At 37.4% G+C, this 23,651-nt stretch overlaps 1 protein-coding gene and 1 long non-coding RNA gene across 2 annotated transcripts in view; both read left to right on the top strand.

Annotated features, from left to right (window-relative positions):
- Window positions 1-3,018: 3,018 nt before the first annotated feature.
- LOC306853497 (GDNF family receptor alpha-4-like) overlaps window positions 3,019-23,651 on the top strand; it is a 30,461-nt gene continuing 9,828 nt past the window's right edge. The window contains exons 1-4 of the mRNA XM_079390967.1: window positions 3,019-3,558; window positions 11,457-11,741; window positions 16,606-16,698; window positions 17,958-18,306. Of these exons, the coding sequence (XP_079247093.1) occupies window positions 3,516-3,558; window positions 11,457-11,741; window positions 16,606-16,698; window positions 17,958-18,306 (770 nt within the window). The 5' untranslated portion in view covers window positions 3,019-3,515. The remainder of the gene's footprint in view (window positions 3,559-11,456; window positions 11,742-16,605; window positions 16,699-17,957; window positions 18,307-23,651) is intronic.
- On the top strand, window positions 19,566-23,129 carry LOC306853507. Its single transcript, XR_013782745.1, has 3 exons — window positions 19,566-19,723; window positions 20,580-20,745; window positions 22,119-23,129. It is a non-coding gene; the product is annotated as an uncharacterized lncRNA (long non-coding RNA).

The raw sequence follows: 23,651 nt of genomic DNA, 5'->3' as shown, positions 1-23,651 counted from the left end.
GTCAATGGTCCTCTCTGGTGCTGCGCTGGTTAGTCTGATTCATTCAAGTGAATCGGTTCGTCGTCAATGGTCCTCTCTGGTGCTGCGCTGGTTAGTCTGATTCATTCAAGTGAATCGGTTCGTCGTTAATGGTCCTCTCTGATGCTGCGCTGGTTAGTCTGATTCATTCTAATGAATCAGTTCGTCCTAAATGGTCCTCTCATATAGTGATGGATAGTCTGAATCATTTTAGTAAATCGGTTTACCCCTGAATGGCTCTCTCTCTCACATGTTGTGCTGGAAAGTCTGATTCGTTCTAATTAATTGGTTAGTCCGAATTGGTCCGCTCTTTCATATTTTGAGCTGGAAAGTCAGATTCATTTCTAAATGTTTTTTGTCATATGTTGTGTTAGAAAGTCTGATTGAATCTAGTGAACTGGTTCGTCCTAACAGGCCCGCTCTTTCATATGTAGTGTTGGAAATTCCGAATCATTCTCAGGAATCAGGTCATGCGATGCAAATGAATGAATTAACAATTTCAGCTCCCTTTACTATGGGCTGTATTTTCAACTTTTTTTTTTTTTTTTTTACTTGTATTGTCAAGTATGGTGACCCATACTCGAAATTGGTGCTCTGCGTTTAACCCATCCAAGTGCACACACACAGCAGTGAGTAGTGAACAAATGCACACACACACACACACACACACACACACCGTGAACACACACCCGGAGCAGTGGGCAGCCATGCTGCAGCGCCCGGGGAGCAATTGGGGGTTCGGTGCCTTGCTCAAGGGCACGTCAGTCGTGGTATTGAGGGTGGAGAGAGCGCTGGACATTCCCTCCCCCCACCTACAATTCCTGCCGGCCGGGGGCTCGAACTCGCAACCTTTCGATTACGAGTCCGACTCTCTAACCATTAGGCCACGACTTCCCCTTAAAAAAAATAAAAGGCGGCAATCCCCGAAAAGGGGAAGCACACCGTTTCACGGAGACACTGCAATACCAGGCCGATGCGTGGAGTGGACGGAGCAAGCCCCGGCTCCAGCTCCGTGATCCAAAAATCAATTTAATATGCAGTCCCCGGGTAGGGGACGTATCAGATATTAAACTGATAAGAACAGATACTACACTTGATCTTAGCCAAAAGGCCGAGAAACTTGGTTATAGAGTCTATATTTGATTTAGTATACGTTTACCTTTTTAAAATGTGATACTGTAACCCTAATCGCGATTGTTCATTCAAACCTCAGAAAAAATTACACATCATAATGTATTTAGCTACTTTTTTTTTTAAGCTTTTAGTGCAGCCATTAAAAATACATCTTGACTGCAGTTTACTGACAATTGTTATTAGGTTATAACTCGACAAGCTACAGTTTCAAAGTAGTTTCAAGCTTAAACACCTTTTTTAAAAAAGTGTAAAAATCTGTTACATCTGAATCTGATCATTGAAAAAGGGTGATAAAACTACATCTTGCATTTGAAAAGAGGACCAGGCCAGATTGCCTGAAAATGAAAGAGGACAAAAGAAAAAGTGAAGTGTGGCTCTCCGGCCACTAAAAAGCCCAACCAGATGGAAGCACTCAGAGTGACGACTCCAGAGCTGTGACATCATCAGAGCAATGGCTCTGTATGGCATTTACTCTGATTAGTTAAATGGCCATGATTGTCCGCTCAGCAACCCACTAACACACACACACACACATTCACACACAGATGACCGTGCAGGCTGTTGCACTGCAGTAATCAGCCGAATGTGTATCTACATAAGCCTCCTGATTATAGACCCAGTTGTTGGACCAAGTATAAGACCACTTGGACAAATCAAATTCTCGTTAAAGTTTCAGTCGCAAATCCTGAAATTGGAACAGAAATACAGCCTTGGTATATCTCTGTGTTGTCCTGCCAACTAAACTTCAGAATCTAAAGTTCTAACGGTGTTGTGTTCGTAGTATCCACGGTCTGGACAGCTCATGGCCCTTATGGGATTTCTCTGTATGGAGTTTTGTAAACAAACTGAAACAGAATACCCTGTGAACTCTCTCAATGAAGTCTCGCCTGTTCCCATATTTATGTTTTGCAGCACTGTTAAATATTGTTTTGTGGGTGATCTCAAAATTAGCTGGGTTTGTTCAATAGGCTATTATAATTAAATATAGCCTAACATTAAATATTAGTTTATATGGGTCAGGTTAAACACAAATAGCTATGCACACAGCAATGCAATTTAGCAGCTTGATTTTTTTATTATTAAACATCATTTTAACATCTGTTCACACCAAGGACGATATAATGATACAGGTGTAGTTTATAAATTGTTATAAATTTAAAGGAATTGCAGACACCATAACGATAAGGGCACAGACGAACATAGTTGGAACCACTTTTAGAATGATTTATTCCAGCTGATTAACGATAAAACATTGATAGCCAATCAGAACCCATCCTGCTTTTAAAGAGATCTAGCATTTAAAGCTACAGGGCAAAACATAATGATATCGTTCATTGCTGTGAACGCTAGTTATTGCTCTGCTGTGAATGGGCCTTTACACACTTAAATAGGTTTCCAGTAGAACAAAAACCACCATAAGATAATGTTCATAAATTTAGTAAATGTGCTAATCTGAAGAACATTTAACATAAGACCTTTTTTTAATCTAAAACACACACACACACACACCAAAAACAACAACAAAAACATATAGCCTAAAAGAGTTCTTTATTTCTCGGTAAACGTATGAACCGTTTAAAAACCACTGAGTGATGGGATCCTAAAAAGGACAGTTATGTTTTAGAGTGCACAGTTTGACTGACCTTTATCTCACGTTTTTAATCGCCGTAACATTTCACTATTTCTGAAAGATTCACTTGCAAACTTAGATACTTGCAGAGCAGGCTGAATTTCTCTAGCCTATAGGAGCACCGACCCAGCTCTCCAGAAGGCTGGTCAGGGATTTTGCATGGATGCGCCTGAGAATGCCCGAGCCAATCACAGGGAGGCAGATGCATGTAAAATTCGCCGCTGAGTTTGAGGACTGGATTGAGCACATTGTGCTGTGGGACAGCAGGGATCAAGCATCTGGGGTCGCGCTCACATATACTGTATTAAACTGATGCGCACTAATGCGCACACTGGCACATCTGACGCGCGCCTTTGGTTACGCTTCTATCATGGTGATACGCGTTTGAATCGAGGATTATTATATTAGAAAGACTCCGATCGTGAGTATAACGGACATCAGCTGCTAGTGCGTTTGACAGTTCGTAATTTTCCCCTTGTTTGTATGTTGTATGAAATCATTGCTCTTCGGACACCTCTTACGCATTAGAAAGCTTCCGATATCGCACAAGTTTGAAGCTGGAATTGATTTTCGGACACGTCGTTTTGGAGATTTCTATCAGTCAGACGGTGGTCGTCTTGTATGGATGTAGTGGCTCGGACTGAGTCGGACCGATCCGGGGGTTCCAGACGCGCTTCCCCGAGATTCCCCAACAGCATCACCGTCCAGCCGAGCGCATCCAGCAGCAGTCGACATGATCCTTCTGGGAATTCTTCTAAATCTGTTCGTCATTAAGGGTAAGAGTCTTGGAAACAGCCTCCATGACTTATTTTGACACATTAGGGTCAGACTTTATATGACAGTGTTTATGCAGTTCATTTACATAAATACATAAGTATTTACATTGCATATTTACTTAAGTTAATGAACAACGTGCATAATTTTGAACTGTTTTGTAGAGCTGCCTGAAAAAGCAATTTGTTAGTATAACTATTGTGATTCATTATATTTCCATATATACAGTAATATAAACGTAAGGTGAAAGATGAACGCAAATTAAAAGGGACTGTTACTGTAGTAAAAACATGGTATTGTAAATTTTCTAATGGAAACGATGATAGATAGATAGATAGATAGATAGATAGATAGATAGATAGATAGATAGATAGATAGATAGATAGATAGATAGATATTTTTATGAATGGCTCTTTGGTGGTGAACTAAATTAAATGAGATTTACTACTGTAAAACTATGGTATTGTAAAGGGAAGGACCGTCTGAGGAAAAAGGTGATAGATGGATAGCTAGATAGATACTATATTTCTGGGTTGCGTTAAAAGCTAGACATGTATAGAGCTTAGTAGAAAGATGAGAAAAGTCTACTTTATAAACTATTTACACAATACACAATATATTACAGTCAGACAAATAGGCCAAATGAGAAGAATAAGCATGACAGATATCATAAACAAGAGATCATCTTACACATAAAAAAATTCTACAAGTTGCACACGGTAGGCTGTGTATTGAATGCATTATACACATTGTGCATGCATTATATTGTACGTCATGTATAGTGCATACCATTTTATCAAGAACATTTGTAAAAGCCAGAACAGCAGTGATTAAATTACAATTGCATGGAAACTTATTGCACAGGTGTGTTTTAGGGTGACCGCTGTGCCATGTGGTTGTGCTGAAACAATAGAAAGGGTTTCATTTTCTAGAGTGCTGTACGCTGAGCAGAACAGATGTGTCTGTCACTCCCTCACATATCTGTGTACTTGCTTATTACATTTAACAAACGCTGTACACTCTTAAGAATATCCCCAGTAGCACCAGCTTATCTTTATATGCGGCTTGTAACAATAGCACAACCCTTTATGTTGTAAAACCAACATAAAGAGCTTAAAAGAGCTTAACTATTAATATCACTTACTGTTAAATGTGTACAAAAACAAAAGTGACCTTTAAGAGACCCTCTTTTAATGTAGCATTCTGAGCGCATCCTTATGCTTTGAACAATAGGTAATTGTATTTCATTCATACACAGTACTTTTAAATAGTTCAATACAACACTGAGATTTTCAGCCAATTAGATGTAATTAACAGCCCTGTGTTTATTTTCTTCACACCTTTGAATCACAACAGCATAATAGTTTTAATATCTCAGACATTACAGGAGCTCTTCCGAGAACGATAATCCGCACAGACCAGGTCTAAAAATATAATTCCGTCAACAAATAACAGTATGTTATGAGACATCTGTCACAGTCAATATTATCCTAATTATGTGATAGCAGAAACGCACACACATATAAACAGAGACAGATTAGGGTGGCAAAGGGCAGCTCCATGGTGTTCCCGTAGCACAGCAACCAACATTTGAGGGATCTGACTTTCTTTCCCCACCTGGGACAACAGGGTGTAATATTGCAAGTGTCTTGTGCGAGTGCTTTGTAGCCCAAGTGGCATTCATCATCATGAGTGGTGTTTGTCGCACCCTGGTGCCACGAGAACACGCTGTAATGCACCCGCTGATCGACAGGTTTATTTATTAGCTGTGTTAATGATTGCAGATTTGATGTGCTCGCTCGTGCTGTGTGTATCCCTGGGGGTCGGGTCGTATATCAGCCGCACGAATCGCAAAGGGACCCCCTGATGGATATCAAGTGGCAAAAAGATTTAATTTCCACAGTGTATTTGCATAAAGATTCGCATGCTTGAATATGTTTTTAAGAGGCGACCTGAGGTGGAAAGATGTGTACAAACATACCAAGTCAAAGCTTGATGGCCTTCGGGCAGGTGTGCATGTGTGAACTCGTGCCAGCCGCGTGCCCAGGTGTGTTTGAGAAAAGGCACGCGTGCGCAACTCTGGACTTTGGCAGCTTCAACTCATTTGCCAGCGACAGATGCTGACAGGTCTGGGAAAAACATGCCTGGCATATCCACTGCAAAACATGAGCATTTTAATCTAGTTTTTCAGTAGAATAATCTAAACATTCTCAAATTATGATACATTGAATTGAGAAGCAAAATAAAAATGTTATCCAAATTAAGTGATTTTATGCTTAACCCTCATGTTGTTATCCGGTCATTTTGATGTTATCGCATTGGACTAAATCTTTGTTCACACAGGGTATAATTTTTGTAGGTTTTTTTTAGGATTGTTTGCCTACCTTGTTATACTTATGGCGACTGCTCTACAAAAAAAATCACTTGTAAATCTCTCAATATGCTATATTGCAACCAAGTATTGGATTCAAACTTGTTTTCTTTCAGTTAGCACATGTGTTGCATTTCTTTTTGGACCTGACTGATCAGAGGGCTCATGGATCTGAGCTTCTGCACATCAGTTTTTGAGTGAGCACTGCGGAAATCATCCACAAATAATACTTTTTGTGCATAAGCTCAGATCAGTGAGGCCTATGAGCTATCAGGTCCAAAAAGAAATGCAAAACCTGTGCTAATTGAAAGAAAACAGGTTGACAAAAAGATTTAATCCAAGATTTAGTGATAACATCGCAAGTATTGCAAGGTAATTTTACTGGGAACTCCAAAGTAGGTTTTCAGCACAGCACAAGGGTTAACAAATATCTGCCAGTAGGGTTAGAAAAATCAACTTAATTCTTACCCCAGTGGTAGATATTTTTGAACTCACTTAATTTTGATTATTTTTGCAGACTTAATACCTAAAGTAACTTTGCTTCTCAAGTAAATGTATCTTCAGATACTTGGACTGTAAAACGAGTAAAAAATACTGAGCATGAAAATATTTTTTGTTGTGTAATGGTTTCTTCCTCATTTCTGCTTTTACCCAAATGAGATTCTTGAGAAAAGCATGAGCTGCACAAGTTAAGAAATGTTTTGGGAGGCTTTAATACACACAGGTGAACCAGGCTTCGTCAGCGCATATAGGCTACTAATTGCATGGAGAAAAATATGCCATAATGGACTCAGATGCATCCCAGCCAAGGACATACCCAGGGACAGGCGGACTGCCTAATTACACGGCCATTTTTAGCAAATCAAAGCGGAATCGTAAAAACACAGGTTCAATAAACCACACGGGACTAGTTAACAAAAAGGTAATCTTCCCTCCGGGCATGTTTTCTTCACATATGATGGGACGTTTAGGGTCTTTTCAGGGTCGCATGTGTGTTTTGTTGATAACCAGGATTTGGAAAGGCAAACATGGTGACGGCAGATGGTGTTGGACTCGCTCGCCTCGACTGGAAGATTCAAGCCAAGCGACAGAATCAGAAAGAGCGCGTGCGAGCATGTGTGTGCGTGAGCGCCACTCACACACGGCTTTTATGATGATGTTGTAGCCAATTTTCATTAAAGGCGCTGAGCGCTGTGATTTAGCAACGAGGACCGTCTCAGCATCACGTCCCTGCAGTGCACTCCTTCCTCCCGGGGCTTTCGGATTGTCTTCCGTTTCTCCTCCCTGTCAATCAGACAGGCCCATCCGACCCGGTTCTTTTAATATCGCCGCCATGCTTTGATGTGACGTGTCACCAATAGTGAATAGATACGGCGCTCTGACCCACATTTGACAAAACCCTCAATGCAGCAAATAACAGTGTGTGCTGGAAGTCTATACAGCACATTTACTGCTAGAGAGATACTTAAATATAGTGCTAGTGGCTTCTTTTTTATTCCTTGACATTTGTCATCCTTGCTGAAAAACAGTCATTCGCTGTTTTAAATGGATACGAGGGTTTGTTTGTGTGCGTTTTTTGTCGAGTAATTTGTCTAAATTGTTGGTTTAGGCCCTGAGATGCAGCACGCTGTAATTTAGCTGATGGATTCTTCAGTTTTGTGTGGATCGACAGAAGAGACGTTTTCTTGATATGTATCTTGATATAGTGGAGCTCGGTTTACCACAGAGGTTCATACCGCTGTACGCATTGATTAGTTAATCACGTTAGACCCGCAAATATCGACAGCTGGAGCCGGTTTGCTGTCGCCGGCCATAAATACGGTCACACAAGGATACTTAGATTTACAGTACGCGCTCGCGCTGTCTTTCCCTATTTCACTCACCTCTTTATTTCTTTCACTCCCCTGTACAGCTGAGCTTCACTGCAGAAACTGCGTCTGCCGTTCTCTCTTAGTGTGCATGAGACTTAAAGCCTCAAGGTGTGTGTGTGTGTGTGTGTGTCACTGTCACTTGCTAAATGTGATTTACACACATACCCAGCCAGCATGTGTTTGATTGCCATCAGCCTCCACACTGAGATGGTTTCCTATTGTGTGAGGCGTCTGCTGTCTGTCATTCTGTTTACTTTTTTCTTTCTTTCTGTTTCTTTCTCACTCCATCGCTCACTTTTCAACTCTTCTGTGCACTTGTCATTCTCTGAATCGTTCCCTGTTTTATAAAAAGGAAAGACACAAAATTATATATTTTAGATAGTTTTGTTTATTGTTTTTTGTATTAGTAAATAAACATATTTAATGTAATTTGGACTGTTAATCCATACAATAAAACTTTGTAGGATGCAGATTTAAACACAGACATATGTTTGCTCAGAAAAGCCCCCAAATGGAGGTACTTTAAAGACATTATTGCTGCAGATGAGTAAAGCATTGAATAGACAGAAGGTATTTGAATATTATACCATATATATATATTGAATATATTTGACTTTGGTATTTTGTCCGGTGTAGATTTAAAGGCTTTTCCACCCAGCATGTATTTTGGAACTTTAAAAAAAAAAATTGTTCGCAAATGCTGTTGCTTTGTGTCTCGCTGTTTTTAAGCATCTAATGCCATGAGCTTTCAGAAACATGTCTTGAAAACCTGTTCTATTGTATTGTGTTCTGTCTAGTAACAGCTGGTGATACACCTAAAATTAATTTATATTATTAGCATGTTGGCTGTTTATTAGTACTAATAAAGCACATATTCTGCATGATCTATACCTTCCTAATTCTACCCTATACCTAAACTTAGCAACTACCTACCTTACTATTAATAAGCAGCAAATTAGGAGTTTATTGAGGCAAGTCATAGTTAAGAGTTTGTTAATAGGGAGAATTGGACCTTAAAATAAAGTGTGACCAAAATAAAAACAAATATTGACATAAATCAGTGTTATTTTAGTATAATTGGGATATTATTATAGCTTTTTATGTTTTAAAAAGTTTTATTTTTGTATTTTTAATATAATTGTTTTGATTAATTTGGTCATTTTTATTAGTTATTGTTTTTTAAGGTCTATATAGCTTTTTTTCATTTTTTAAACATTTTATTTTAACTCTGTTAACTTTCATTTCAAGTTAAAAATATTTTTTATGGTTTTAATTTTAGTTAAGTTTTAAATATTATTTTTATTGATTAAAATGTATTACTCATTCATTTAAATAAATATGAATAATTAATTATTATTAATACATCTAAAATGAACAAATAAACAACAGTCTAGCTAAAAAATGCTAATAAGTAATTTTCATGATGTTAAAATAGTTTTTTATATCTAATCTTAATATGCAGCGTCAAGACATTCAGTGGTTGACTGAAAAATGTACACTTTGGCTGTGTTGAGCTATCAAACAAGCATCGAATACAGCAGGATTGACTCCGCCAATGGTGTGAGTTTAGGGCGGGGCTATCTGATGGCAGACGAAAACCTGTTTGAAAGCAGACATAAAATTCTGCAGTTCTGTTTGGTGCCACTAGTGGTGCAGCAACAATACACTTCACCTTTAAGAAGAAAAATGAAAACAGTGGCAGATCAAACACCTGTCTTTAAATTCAAACTAGCAGGTAACATCTCAATATTGAACTGTTTGTCAAATATGTGCGAGATCAAAGTGTGTTTACTTGTCCGTTTAACTTCGTCCGCCACAGAAGATGGTCTTTCACGCATGGATCATCACTCTGTGAGCTGTGGAAGGAGGTGCCATTTTGTGGTAGTGGAGTCCTAAGCCATGACCAGCGCTTAGTCTGCCGGCCACAGCCGTGGGTTCTCAATCACCACACACTTTAAAATGAGGCCTAGCGCAATTACAGCCCCTGCCGCTGCGAAGAAAAACAGACACAAAGGGGGATGGGGGTCAGGGGGGAGAAATACAAGAAAGAGAAACAAATGTCTCATGCTTCTACAGGAGTGCAAGGGTTTTTCTGTCGCTACTTAATGAAAAACAGCAAACGTAGCCATGAAATTACACAGCCCTGTCACAGTTTCCCCTCGGGTCACCCTGAGACCCGGCTGACGGCGAGGGTCTCTGGAGTTGATGACGTCTGTCAGGATTGAGCCTGAGAATGGACACAAAGCACAAAGTGTCTGTTGTCAAGGACTTGGGTTGAAACTCTTGATGTATGAAGTTGGTGAATGAAGATTTTCTGCTCGTTTAAGTTATCTGTCCTCCTGCAATAGCGAGCCGGGAAATTCCCTTCAGAGGAGAGGTCTCTTTTAAATTATTTTACACATTATTAATTCTGCCCTTGAGTGCAAGTTAAAGGACTTTGATCTTCGTTTTTACAAGGCCACTGTCAGAATGTTTTCTATGTGTCTAGAATGCAAATATTATAACTCTGATGTATTATAGTGAAACAGATGAAAATTCACAAACTGTAATTTGTCATAACCAGGTCCACAGGGAATCAGAATTGAACAGAAAACTCATTCACAAAGTTTTCTATATTCCCGGCACTTTTTGTGTGTTCTCTTTTGAAATATTCTGGCCAGTATGTCTGTTTTCAACGACCAATTCATGAATCAGATGTGAATTGGATTGGCCATACCAACAGGAAGTTGAACTGGAATTTGAAGACAAAGACAGGAAGTAGAAATTACTAAATAGCAATTAAAGTGGGAAATAAACTATCTGGCCTATAAACTTAAAGAATTTTATTTATGTTTTAATTTTTTTTCAAAACAAGGCTTTGTCAAGCCAACATTCAACAAATTTTGTTTTTCTACTTAAAGGGTTAGTTCACCCAAGAATGAAAATTCTGTGATTAATTACTCACCCTCATGTTGTTGCAAAGCCATAAGACCTTGAAATATTCTTGTAGTTTCATAAAATTAAGGTTGAACTGCTGAATGGACTATTTTAACAATGTCCTTACTACCTTTCTGGGCCTTGAACGTGTCAGTTGCATTGCTGTCTATGGAGGGTCAGAAAGCTCTCAGATTTAATAAAAAAATTCTTAATTTGTGTTCCAAAGATGAACGGGTCTTATGGGTTTAGAACAACATGAGGTTGAGTAATTAAAGACAGAATTAAAATTTTTGAGTGAATTGTCCCGTTTTAAATTACATTAAAACTTTATTTTTATTTACTTTTATTTCTACTTCCTCACATACAAATTCGGACTGCATTCTGCAGCCTGTTTGCTAATGTACCTCCAATTCAATTCAAATTCAGGAACTGATTGGGAATATAGGAATTCTCTATTCATTTCGAAGTGTTGTAGTTGCTCTCGGTTCCTTTTAAGGCTTTTTATGATGTTTAATTGCATTCCACTGCTGATTTTCTACTGAAATGCCATGTAGAAAAGGACATGTATGACAACAAAAAAAATGTGTGATTCCATCTGGGCCTACCCAGAAACGGTGTCCAAATGCCTATCTGTGGAGCCAAATTCTGTCTTTTAAATCAATTAGCTCACTGGTAAAACATATTGTTGTAATAAATACTTTGTTGATTGATTTTAAAACAAACTTTACTCACAATCCTCCAGGGACTGTTCCCTCTGTGGTGCCAGTGTTCCCCGGGACTGTAGACTGCATAGAGGCTGTAAATGAATGTATGGTGGACCCGGAGTGTAAGCGGCAGTACTGGCACCTGGAGTACTGCGTGGACGAGGAGGCGGTGGCTCCCCTCAGTCTGGAGGGACGGCAGGCCTGTGTCGAAGCCCAGAACAACCTCATGCACTATCAGAATCTGCAACAATGCAAGTGTCAGCGAGGTTCTCGCTTGGAACAACAGTGCCTGAGGGTTTACTGGACCGTCCGTTTTCCACAGGGTAAGTGGACATTTTATATGACATTTTTTAACGGTGACTGTTGTCAACAATAAGCCCTCTTACAGTATATTTCAGCCTCTCTTCTCCAATCACCTGGAAGTGTTCTCATTTAGTGTCCCACCCTAATGTTTTTCTCATTAAAAATCCTGTTGATTCAAAAATAGTTTCTTGCAAAGGAGGTCTGAGTCTGTGGAAAGTTAAAAAAAAGACCAATACTTTTAGTTTTAGACCAATATTTACTTTGAAAAGGACTAAAAATACATTCAAACTATCAAAAATGCCATTATATATAACCATATATATATATATATATATATATATATATATTGTGGCGGGAGGAGCCAACGTCAGACACAGTGGGTGTGGCGTCAAGCCTCTGAGAGGTTTTTATTAAACAATAAAAAGGAAAATAAAGTGTCCAAAGGGGCAAAGTGTCCAAATAAACGGGGAATCTGGTGTGCTCGTTGTGCTGCGGGGCTTGTGCCGGAGGGTAGTGTTCGTCAGGGAAGGGTCCAGGGAAGGGGCGGAGTCCGGTGGCCGCACGCGCTCCCCTCTCGGGGCCGGGAGCGAGTGGCGGCGGCGTCTCTTGCGTGGCTTCGTCCATCTTCTGGGTTCCCGGCGCTTCTGGGGGATTCGGCGGCCCGGCATCCTGGCCCATCAGCCGCCTAGCCACCAGCGTGCATGCACGGGGAAGAGACCGGTCTCCCGAGGAGAGGCGCGCTCGGCGTTTAAACGGCGGCGGTGATGAGGCTCTATTCACATCAGGTGCGCCTCATCACATGCCGCCAGCCCTGGGTGTTCAGCGCCCCTCCTCTCTCACACACCCACTCCCGTCGGGAGCCTGGTGAAGGGCGGCGAATACGGGACGGGGTGGTGATGATGGACAGGGGAGAGGCAGCCGACTCGTCACATTATATATATATATATATATATATATATATATATATATATATATATATATACACACACACACACACACACACACACACACACACACACTGCCATTTACAAATTGAAGTTCCTTTAAGTTCCTGGATGCATTAAATTGCTCAAAAGATTTCTGCTTCAAATAAACTCTGTTCTTTTCCACTTTCTATTTCCTATTCATCAAAGAATCCTATTACAGTTTAGAATAAAAAAAAAAATCACAGTTTCCACAAAAAACAATAAGCATTGTTTGCAATATTGATGATAATAAGGAATGTTTCTTGAACAGCAAATCTCCTGAAGACTGGAGTAATGATGCTGAAAATTCAGATTTGCCATCACAGAAGTAAATTACATTTTAAAATACACTACCAGTCAAAAGTTTTTGAACAGTATGATTTTTAATGTTGTAAAGAATTCTCTTCTGCTCACCAAGCTTGTATTTATTTGATCCAAAGTACAGCAAAAGCAGTAATATTGTGAAAAACTGCTTTCTATTTGAATATATTTTAAAATGTAATTTATTCTTGTGATCATCAGAACATGATCCATCAGAAATCATTCTAATATTCTGATTTGCTGTTCAAGAAACATTTATTATGATTTATTATTACAATATTTATAATAGATGAGTAAATTTTTTCAGGATGCTTTGATGAATAGAACGATGCAAAGATTAGCATTTATCTGGAATAAAAAGCTTTTGTAACATTGTACACTATATCATTCATAAGCTTCGAGTCAGTATAATTTTTTTTTGGAGGGGGGGGGGGGGGGGCTACAGAAATTAATACTTTTATTTAGCAAGGATGCTTTAAATTGATCAAAAGTGATGATAAAGACATTTATAATGTTACAAAAGATTTCTATGCAAGATAATTGCTGTTCTTCTGAACTTTCTATTCATCAAAGAAACCTGAATAAATAGTTTTCAACATTATAATAATAATAATAATAATAATAATACATGTTTTTTGAACAGCAAATCAGAATATTAGGATGATGTCTGAGGGATCATGTGACTGGAGTAATGATGCTAAAAATCCAGCTTTGAAATCATAGGAATAAATTACATTTTAAAAAATATTCAAATAGAAAAGAGTTATTTTAAATAGTAAAAATATTTCAAAATTGTACTGTTTTTGCTGTGCTTTGGATCAAATAAATGTAGCCTTGGAGAGCAGAAAAGTCTGCTTTAAAAAAACATTAAAAATCTTACTCTTTAAAAACATTTGACTGGTAGTGTATATTAAAAGTCAAAACAGTTATTTTAAACTGTAGTAATATTTCAAAGTATTACAATTTACTGTATTTTTGAACAAATGAAGGCAGGCTTGGTGAGTATGAGATGTCTTTCAAAACATCAAAAAAAAAAAAAAGAAATCGAAATCGCCAAACCTTTGAAGGGTGTAAATACATGTATGTATATGTGTATATGTATATATATTTATGTATTCATATGCATATACTGAATATTCAGCTTCACTCAGAAATATATAATATTATAGAAGTTAAATTGCTAATGCGGTTTCATGTTTTTTTTTTAGACTCCCTAGAATATTCCCTGACTGAACTGCTCATGTCCAGCAATTCCCAAACCAGTGAATGTCACGATGAAATAAGCAGGTTTAAAGAAAGTGAACAGAGGGAGTAGGTATTTCCAGAGAAAAGTCATGCATAAAGAATTCAGTTAAATCAATTTCGAAATCACTGCCTTTGTTCTGTCGGTCATAAACAGTGAACTCATAGATTTCAGTGGATGCCGTTTGTTATGTTCTTTCAGGACATGCCAAAACGCTTTAATGAGAGTGTTGAGTGAGCTACCAGAGGATTTAGATTTAGGCAGTAATAGCATTTAATGAGTGCTCAGTTATATGTATGAAATGGCAAGGAAGCATAAAACCCAGTCAGACAGTAAACAAACGACTGGCTCCCTGACAGTGCTATCATGATTAATCTCGCCATTCCCTCATCTGTTCATTACGCTCGGCGGGACGGACGCGTACATGCAGGAACCGGAATATGCTGCGTTCCGTCGAGGCCGTCTGGTTCCGTCTCACGGCAGAAGTTTCACGCTCGTGTGTTTGCTCATGAGCAAAAGAGATTACGAAGATGATGGTGAATGACGTCCGGGGGATCGTCAAAGCACGGCTGCAAAAGTCATTGATTCGGAGTCCATATTCCCACCCAATATGGCTTATTAATATTAAACCTAATGAAACAGGAAGATGGGTTCCCACAGCGACTCATCAAGAGCTGCTGTAAATGCTGACTAATCCCAGGCTTCTCCAGCAGCGAACTTGTCATGCGTCTGAGTGCAGCGCAGGGGCCGCAGGGGCCAGAAGGGCCCGGCCTGATCGACAGTCTCAGAAATAAGTGCTTTTAAACACATCAACTGGAAATGTCAAGTGTTCTTCTCCTGCGTGCTGCAAATGAAAACAGTCAGTGGCAGAATACGCAAGGCACGTAATTGTGAATGTAGCACACTTGATGTGGCGCCTCCGTAGATTGAAATGTGGCGTGCGAACAAGATGACAGGAGGGATTCTGCCTGTTTGCATTTGTTTGAGGAGTCTGTGTGTGCGTAGGTTTTGATTACTGGAATTTCAGAAAATGTCCCCAAAAGAATATCACAACTTGACAAAAATTCCTTCTGGGGATGTCGACACAAAAATAACAGGCGTGTGAAATGACAAAATGTGCATTTTGGAGTTGGGCTAGTAATTAGAACATGACGTTTTGAAGAAAAGTGGTTTATTTATAACCAAGGCAGGTTTTGTTTATATATTGTAGCACATTTCATACACAGTGGTAATTCATGCAAGTGCATAGTGTTACATAAAAGAGAAAGATAAACGACATATTAAACTAAAGTTAACACTATTTTAGAATGAGGAAGGAAGGAAGGAAGGTATAAAAGTTTAATTTAAAAATTAAAACAGATAAAAAAATACATAAAGTAAATAAAAGGAAAAAGACCATCTCAATATAATAATGAAAAATAATAAATAAAAGTTCATTAAAAAAAATGAAAGTAAATAAAAATAATAAAATAAAACTGCATAGTCATGATAAAGAGACATTATAATGACTATTATAATGAAATTTTAAAAATCTACATTTTATAAATCATACATTCTATAAATCTAAAATAAATAAATGCAATTAAAATAAACAATATGAAAAAAGAATATCTAAAATAATTAAATAATACATTAAATAAAAATAATAAAATAAATATCAAATAAATAAAAACGAATAACAATATCTTAATAATAATGAAAAATGATAAATAAAAGTTCTATTTAAAAATTAAATATAAATAATAAAAAAATATCTAAAATGATTAAAAAGGAAAGAAAAAGAACATATCAATAAAATAATGAAGTGCATCAGTAAAATGCAGCACTGTGCTTATTTAATGAATGCACAGGTACCCCAGTCCCCCCTTCAATGTAAGTGAATTATTTCTAATTACTGTATCATTCGTGTTTGTAGCAAAATAGTACAAGACAAGATGCATACCAAAGGTTAATACTTTAAATTTTCATACATGATCTTATTTTAAATACAATAAATATGAACAGAAAGTCCCCACAAGAGAAAACCCTACAGTACAAGCTTGTGTGTATGATTTCATACTCACTCATCTTGGCATGCAGTGTCCCCAGGGTTGTGTGATACAAATAGACTGGTCTCTATTTTAACTTGTGTCTTGATCCAGACCCTTCAATCTGTGGATTGACAGCTGGACCAATGCATATATCTCAAACACTGACCTCTTATTAAAATCTGTAAGACTGTGCATTATAATTAAAGAAATACCATATGAAATTTGATAATATGCTGTGCTGTTAATTAGGCGTAATGATAAGGTAATGGTGCAGTTTGGTGAGCTTAATTAGTCTCAGACGGTTATGTGTGTGTTTGTATTGCAGGTTATGATGACATTGAGACGTCCCCATATGAAGACATTGAACTGGAACTTGTGAGAAATAGCGAAACATCAAAACTAGCCTCAATAGTTTCAGGTACTGCAGCCACATCAGTGATACGACCAAACAAAATGTGTTTTCCTCCACAGCTGAATGCACTGTGATGATGTACGCCAGTGTATCGCTGTATGTTTGTATGTTTGTGCTTAATATGTATTCCTTGTCTTGCAGTTGTATTTCTACACTGAAAAAAGTTGGTGTAGGTTTTACTTTGAAACAGTTTTCAGAAATTGCCAGTAACTTTCACAGTTACAAAGAAATGGCAAGTAACATATTTAATTAAATGAGTAGTTCATCCAAAAATGAAAAATTGCTGAAAATATTCTCACCCTCAGTCCATCCAAGATGTAGATGAGTTTGTTTCTTCCTCAGAACAGATTTGGTGAAATTCAGCATTACATCACTTGCTCACCAATGGATCCTTTGCAGTGAATGGGTGCCGTCAGAATGAGAGTCCAAACAGCTAATAAAAACATCACAATTATCCATAATTAATCCACACCCCTCCAGTCCATCAATTAACATCTTGTGAAGCGAAAAGCTCCTTTTTTGTAATAAACAATAACGTTTTTTTTTTTAACAAACCATCATATTGCTTTCTCAAGTGAAAAAGTTGTTTCATCTGCATCATGAGAGAAATAAAACACAGTTTACAAGTGAAAACAGCCTACAACAGTTCTAAACAAATATGTTGGTGGATTTTGTTGTGAGAGGACAAGAGTCAATGAACTTTGAAGGAACTTTTTCACTGAAGGAAGCGTTATTATGGATTATGGACTCATTTTAGCCAGAAGTGACAGTTTAAATTAAAAACACCTTATGATGGATTAGTTTCTTACAGCTACTTTTCACTTCAAAAGACATTAAATGTTGGACTGGAGTTGTGTGGATTATTCTGGTGTTTTTATCAGCTGTTTGGACTCTCATTCTGACGGCACCCATTCACTGCAGAGGATCCACTGAGGAGAAAGTGTAATGCTAAATTTCTCCAAATCTGTTCCGATGAAGAAACAAACTCAACTACATCTTGGATGGCCTGAAGGTGAGTTAGTTTTCAGCAAATTTTCATTTTTGGGGCGAACTATTCCTTTAATTGCAAAATGTTGAAGTATAAAGAACAAAATATTATTTTCTTGCAAAACATACTCCAGTAATCTATATTTTACTCACAACTTCCAATTTGTTTTTTTTACAGTGTGTGTGTGAAATATAAAAGGCATAACATACTGCTTTTTACAGGCCAAAAAAGAAAGAATTTGGACACTTAACTGAAAGAGTCTTTTCGTCTTTCTCAGTGTCCTCCCTTCCTCTGACGGATCAGAACCAGTGTCTGAAAGCAGCTCAGGACTGTGGGTTGTACGAGAAGTGTGGTTCCCTGCGCTCTGAGTACGCGTTAGCTTGCACTAAGATCATACCTGTCACGAACCACTGTAACCGGCACAAATGTCACCGGGCCCTGCGGAGGTTCCTGGAGCGTGTTCCAGAGGAGTACAGCTTTGGTGTCTTATTTTGTCCCTGTTCGGATACGCTGTGTGGGGAGAGAAGGAGAAAAACCATCGTGCCCTCCTGTTCCTATGAGGAGCGAGACGGACAGACCAACTGCCTCAATCTGGAGAGTTACTGCCTCAAAGACCACCTGTGCAGGTGAGATACACGTCTGTTAGCAGTTGGACATAGTAAAAATATCTGATTTGTGAATCAGTCATGTTTTCAAATCTGATATTTTAAATCAATCAGCCAAACCAGTTCACAAAACATATTTGAATGTTTTATTCACTAATCAGTTCAAAGTCAACAACTCACAAACACATTAAAAAAGGTTACAAATAAAAGTAACATACAAATTAATATGTTTACTGCCTGTTCTAAGAAAATGCCCCACACTACCATTCAAACGTTTTTTAATGCTGTTTTTTTGCCTGTGCCTTTGCCTGTTCTTCAAAGAATCCTTTGCATATTTATCAAAGAAAAAAAATTATCACAGTTTACACACACACACACACACCAAGTTTTCAGCACCGATAATAAAAACAAACCTTTTTGAAGGATCATGTGACAGTGAAGATTGGAGGAACGCATTCTGAAAATTCAGCTTTGCCATTACATGAATACATTTAACTTTGTAATATATAATCAAATAGTGAAAAGTTATTGTGAATTGTAATAATATTTCACAATATTACTGTTTTTACTGTATTATAAATCAAATAAATATAGCCTTAATGAGCATACACTGTCAGAAAAAAGGGTACGTTGGGGTCCGTTTGTGAACACTTAGGGTACAAATGGTGAAGTTGTACCCTCAATGGGTCATAGTTACACCTTAGGGTACTCATATGTACCATTTAAGGGTAAAAAAGGTACAAATATGTTTCCAACTGTCAGAGGGTCCATGTTTGGACCATTTAATCCCCAAACAAAGGTACAATCACTAGTGTGACAAAAGGAGTAAGCCAAAGTGTATGAAACGGTCACCTAAAATAGCAAGATAATCATTTTCATGAGTTGTTGGTTATTTGGAAGAGAAGCACAAAATAACCACATATATTTAAGAGACACATCTTTACTGACTATTTCTGAACCGTACACAAGCAAATGACATTTTATTAATTATGCAGAGCATCAAGATAACTTTTAAACAAAGCAAATGTATTAAAGTATGCCTGTATTTTTAATTGAATTCTAAACTGATATAAGAGCAGTTTAAATTTTTTGTTTTAATTTAGAGTTACAGAATACATGTACTAATCTTTCTTAGCAAAAGTACAATGTAGACAAATTATTTCACGTTTATTTAACATTATGGTGTACTTTTACTTTGCCTCAAAGTTCAAGTGCGCATTTTCGCAGCCGGTCTTCTTTAAATTCGCATCGTCCAATGGGATTGTAGCGCGGTCCATATTATGCGCGCGAAGAAGAAGAGAATGTGCACCGCACCGTCCGTTACGGTTATTCGACGTCATGGCTGCCTCACTACAGACGTTGTCGACGGAGGATCTTCTTGAAAAATTGAAAGAAGCTGGAATACATGTCACTGAAGACGAAGCACAGAAATTCAGAGGTAAGTTTAGTTTTAAGTAACGTTACTGTGAAAATCCGTTGGTTCCCTTTCGATTCCTTGACATTGAGTCTGTGGCAAGGCCTGAGGTAAACCTTTCTTCGAAAACACTGACCTGACAAAACCAACCCATTGTTATTACATTAAGCATATTATCATTGCAGTTATTTTGTATTCATATTTAGCCAGAAATTAAGATACAACTTTTCGCATAACTTATATTCTACCGCGAGACAGTGCTCGAGACGCTGATAAAACAGCGGTGAAACTGCCATAGAAACACTTAAAACCCATCGCGTTTTGTGTCAGCTTTTACCACAGATTTATAAACTCAGTTTTCCAGAAGTTTCTTATTACGCTAACGTTGTTACCCGTGTTCACTCGGACACGAGCGAACGCCTGTCTTGTTTTATTTTAACGCCTCTCATAGTCAGTCTGAAATGATATAATTTACGAATATCATCCGTGTTGATTTATATCAGTTTTATTTGGTACATAGTTAAATAACATTTCTAAACGTAAGTCCAAGAGAGTCCTAATCATTTGTCCTGCAGATCGAGGCGTAACGTTACGTCGGCATCGAGTCCTTCCAAAGACCGCAAGCGCAATTTGTTCACCATTAAGTTAATTATCAAAACCGGTAAACTCGTGAAAGAAGTTTCTAATCTATTGTCATGCGCATCTCGTTAGTAAAGCCGGTTTGATTAGCGGTAACGTTAAATCTCCATCACCTGCTTTCAGATGGAGCGGCATTTAAATGCACGGAGCCGTAGTTCGCAACAAAGAATATTAGAATCTTTATTTTTATTTTTTAGTGGAAGTGAATGATTAACTTTGTCTTTTTTTTGTCAATTTTCAGTTGTGTGATGAAGTTGACCGAATGCATTCATCAGCTGTCAGTTTAAGTCAGCGCTTCAAGGACGGCTTTACCAGTGTTGTGCCAAAGGTGCTTGTTCAAAGAAATGCTCCATTGGCCAAAGTCTACAAAGAAGCAAGAGAAGAGATGCTTGCAGAAGATCTACCAGGTATTGACCTAAAATGTAGTGGTTTTGTGATCATCCATTTCTGAGCTTTTTTTAAAGACTGATAGTCTTGTTAATTAAAAGTATAGGTGCTCAACAAATACATTTGTTGAAAATTTGTGCTTGGTCCATACAATATCTTCATGAGAAACTGATCTTGCAGTGGGCGATGTGACCAATATCTTATAACATGGTTGAGTAATTTTATTTCACGATAATGATACGTCACAATATAGTTATTCTTGCTGGAAATAAGTTTAACTAAAGGATAAGTTCACTTCCAGAACAAAATTTACAGTTAATGTACTTATCCCCTTGTCATCCAAGATGTTCATGTCGTAAAGAAATTATGCTTTTTGATGATAAACATTTCAGAATTTTTATCCATAGTGGACTTCTATGGTGCCCATGAGTTTTAACTTCCAAAATGCAGCTTCAAAAGGCTCAAAACCATCCCAGCTGAGGAAGAGGGTCTTATCTAGCAAAATGATCAGTTATTTATCTTTATTTTTTTTAAATTACAATTTGTATAATTAGCTACATCCCCAGCTATATCATAACTAGTTATATACTTTTTAACCTGAAACACTCGTCTTGATCAGTTTCTCATGAAGATATTGTATGGACCAAGCACAAATTTTCAACAAATGTATTTGTTGAGCACCTATACTTTTAATTAACAAGACTATCAGCACAGTTCCTTGATTATTACACCGGAACGAGAGTATAGTTCCTAGCCATATCGGCCTAGAAAATCGCAACTTTTCATTTTCCGTCAGTCTTCGTACACTATGTAAATACAGAAGATTCAAGTTTTAAATAGGAATAATATCAAAACTCTTTGGTAATTTGAGCGAGTTGCTCACAGTCTAATCCGATTCAACGATCTATGCTAAGCTAAAAGTGCTATAGCCAGACCCGGAGATCAAATGAATGGATTCGAAAACGGTAAAACTCAACTGTTTAACTGGGGAGTTGGAAAATGTGGGTTAACACCCATAAGTGGAGTGTTCCTTCGATCCGTTTTTTATTTATTTATTTTTGACTGAAATATGACTAACAATGAGTAAAGGAAACCACTTATGGGGGGTATAAATGAATAGGAAAACAGGCAATTTCTAATATTAAATTATTGACGTTAGTTGTTTGAGTTATTTTATTTTATTTTACAATAGATTCTGACTTCCGTGCAGCACTGATTCTGCTGCCCCAGATCTTTAAAGAGAAGGTTGAGAGCTTAATCACATTAGAAGTATGGAACTATTTGTTTAACTATCACTTTGTAATACTCTGATACATGACCAGTTATGTAGTTCTGACAGATGTAGCATTGTTTTACTGATATAATTTCTTGTGTTTTTTTTTGCTTTTCACAGTGTGATGCTGATACTCCATACCCAAACATACAGTTGGTAGAAACTGACTGGAAAATGGCTTTCTCCAAGAGGGTTCAAGTCCTTGTTAAAGTGGATGGTGTGGAGGTGTGCAGGGGACTAGGAGTTGAAGAAGGGATAATTGAGCTACAGCCTAGGACAGATGAAATGCCTCCACCTAGTAGGAACGAGCTTTTGACAAACTTCAAAGAAAATCTCTTCAGTTTCATTCTTAAAGGAAAAAAAATCACATTCCACAGACCGTCCGGCAGGAAATAGTGAATGACATACATTTTTTATTTTGTTATTTTAAAGAGAATTGCGACTCTTTTATTACTTGTCATCTTCAAAAAAAATGGGTTCAACATTTTATAATGTCCTGAAATAAGAGAAATGGTACAGTCAAGGGATTTTTTTTTGAAGACGCTTCCAAAATTGTTAGCTCTCCACACATGTTAAAAGAACATTGTAAATCTAAGCTTAGGCTGGTTGAACCGGTACATCATATTTTAAAGTTACACTTAATGAAATTAGTACTGTTGGAAAATTATTGCTTTGAAATTCTTGATGTTCAAAACTGGTTTTAGAAAATGTAGAAAAATGTACTTAATGCGATTTGTACTGATTTTGAAAAAAAAAAAGTTTAAAATTAAGCTTAATGTTCTTGCTGTTTACAGTTTTATGAAATAGTTAGTCTAAACAACTTTTTTTTCAAAAAGGTGTTCAATGTATGCATCCTGTTATGACGCATTGTGATGGAGCTTAAAGCATTCCTCCTGTGAAAAATGTGAGAATGTAATAGTTTTTAATCTTTAATAAATGTGTGTTTGTGATCAAATGTTTAGGGTATAAAGTTACAATTAATGCAATATGTACTGTTGGAAAAAGATTGCTTTTTCATTGTAAAATTGCGCAATGTATCCTGTTGTGGCATTGTCATAAAGCTAAAAACATTCATCCTGTGAAAAATGTCAATTTAATAGTTTTGAATGTTTAATAAATGTGATAAACAGCATTCTGGACTTTTTTATATGCTGGATGAAGTACAAATTTGCCATCAAATGGTACAAAAGGGTTGTCACTGGGGCAGTACCCTTAAAAGGACACATTTGCACCTTTTTTAAAGGTACATAATGGTACCATAGCACTGTAAGGTACAATTTAGTAAGCAGAGGTACATATTTGCCTTTGACAGGTACATACTGCAAGGGTACAGATACGTACCCATGTGAAAGGGTACAACGGGTGTACCCTTGAGGGTACTGCCCCAGTGACAAGCCATTGGACCCCTGAAGGTACAAATTTTGCACATATTTTCTGACAGTGTAAGAGACTTCTTTCAACATTAACAAAAAAACTTACCGACCCCAAACTTTTGAACAGTAGCGTATATTAATTAAAAAAATAAAATAAAATAAATGACGTATGTAAGAATAATAGGTAAGAAATTATATGTATGTAATTGCATTTTATAAAACATGCAAAAACATTTTCAGCCAAGAGATGTATATTCATTTTAGTATTTTTTTATTTGAA

The sequence above is a fragment of the Barbus barbus genome (assembly GCF_936440315.1).
Source record: "Barbus barbus genome assembly, chromosome: 33".
Classification (NCBI taxonomy): Eukaryota; Metazoa; Chordata; class Actinopteri; order Cypriniformes; family Cyprinidae; genus Barbus; species Barbus barbus.
The sequence above is the reverse complement of the archived record's forward strand: the minus strand, read 5'-3'. Positions and strand labels throughout refer to the sequence as shown.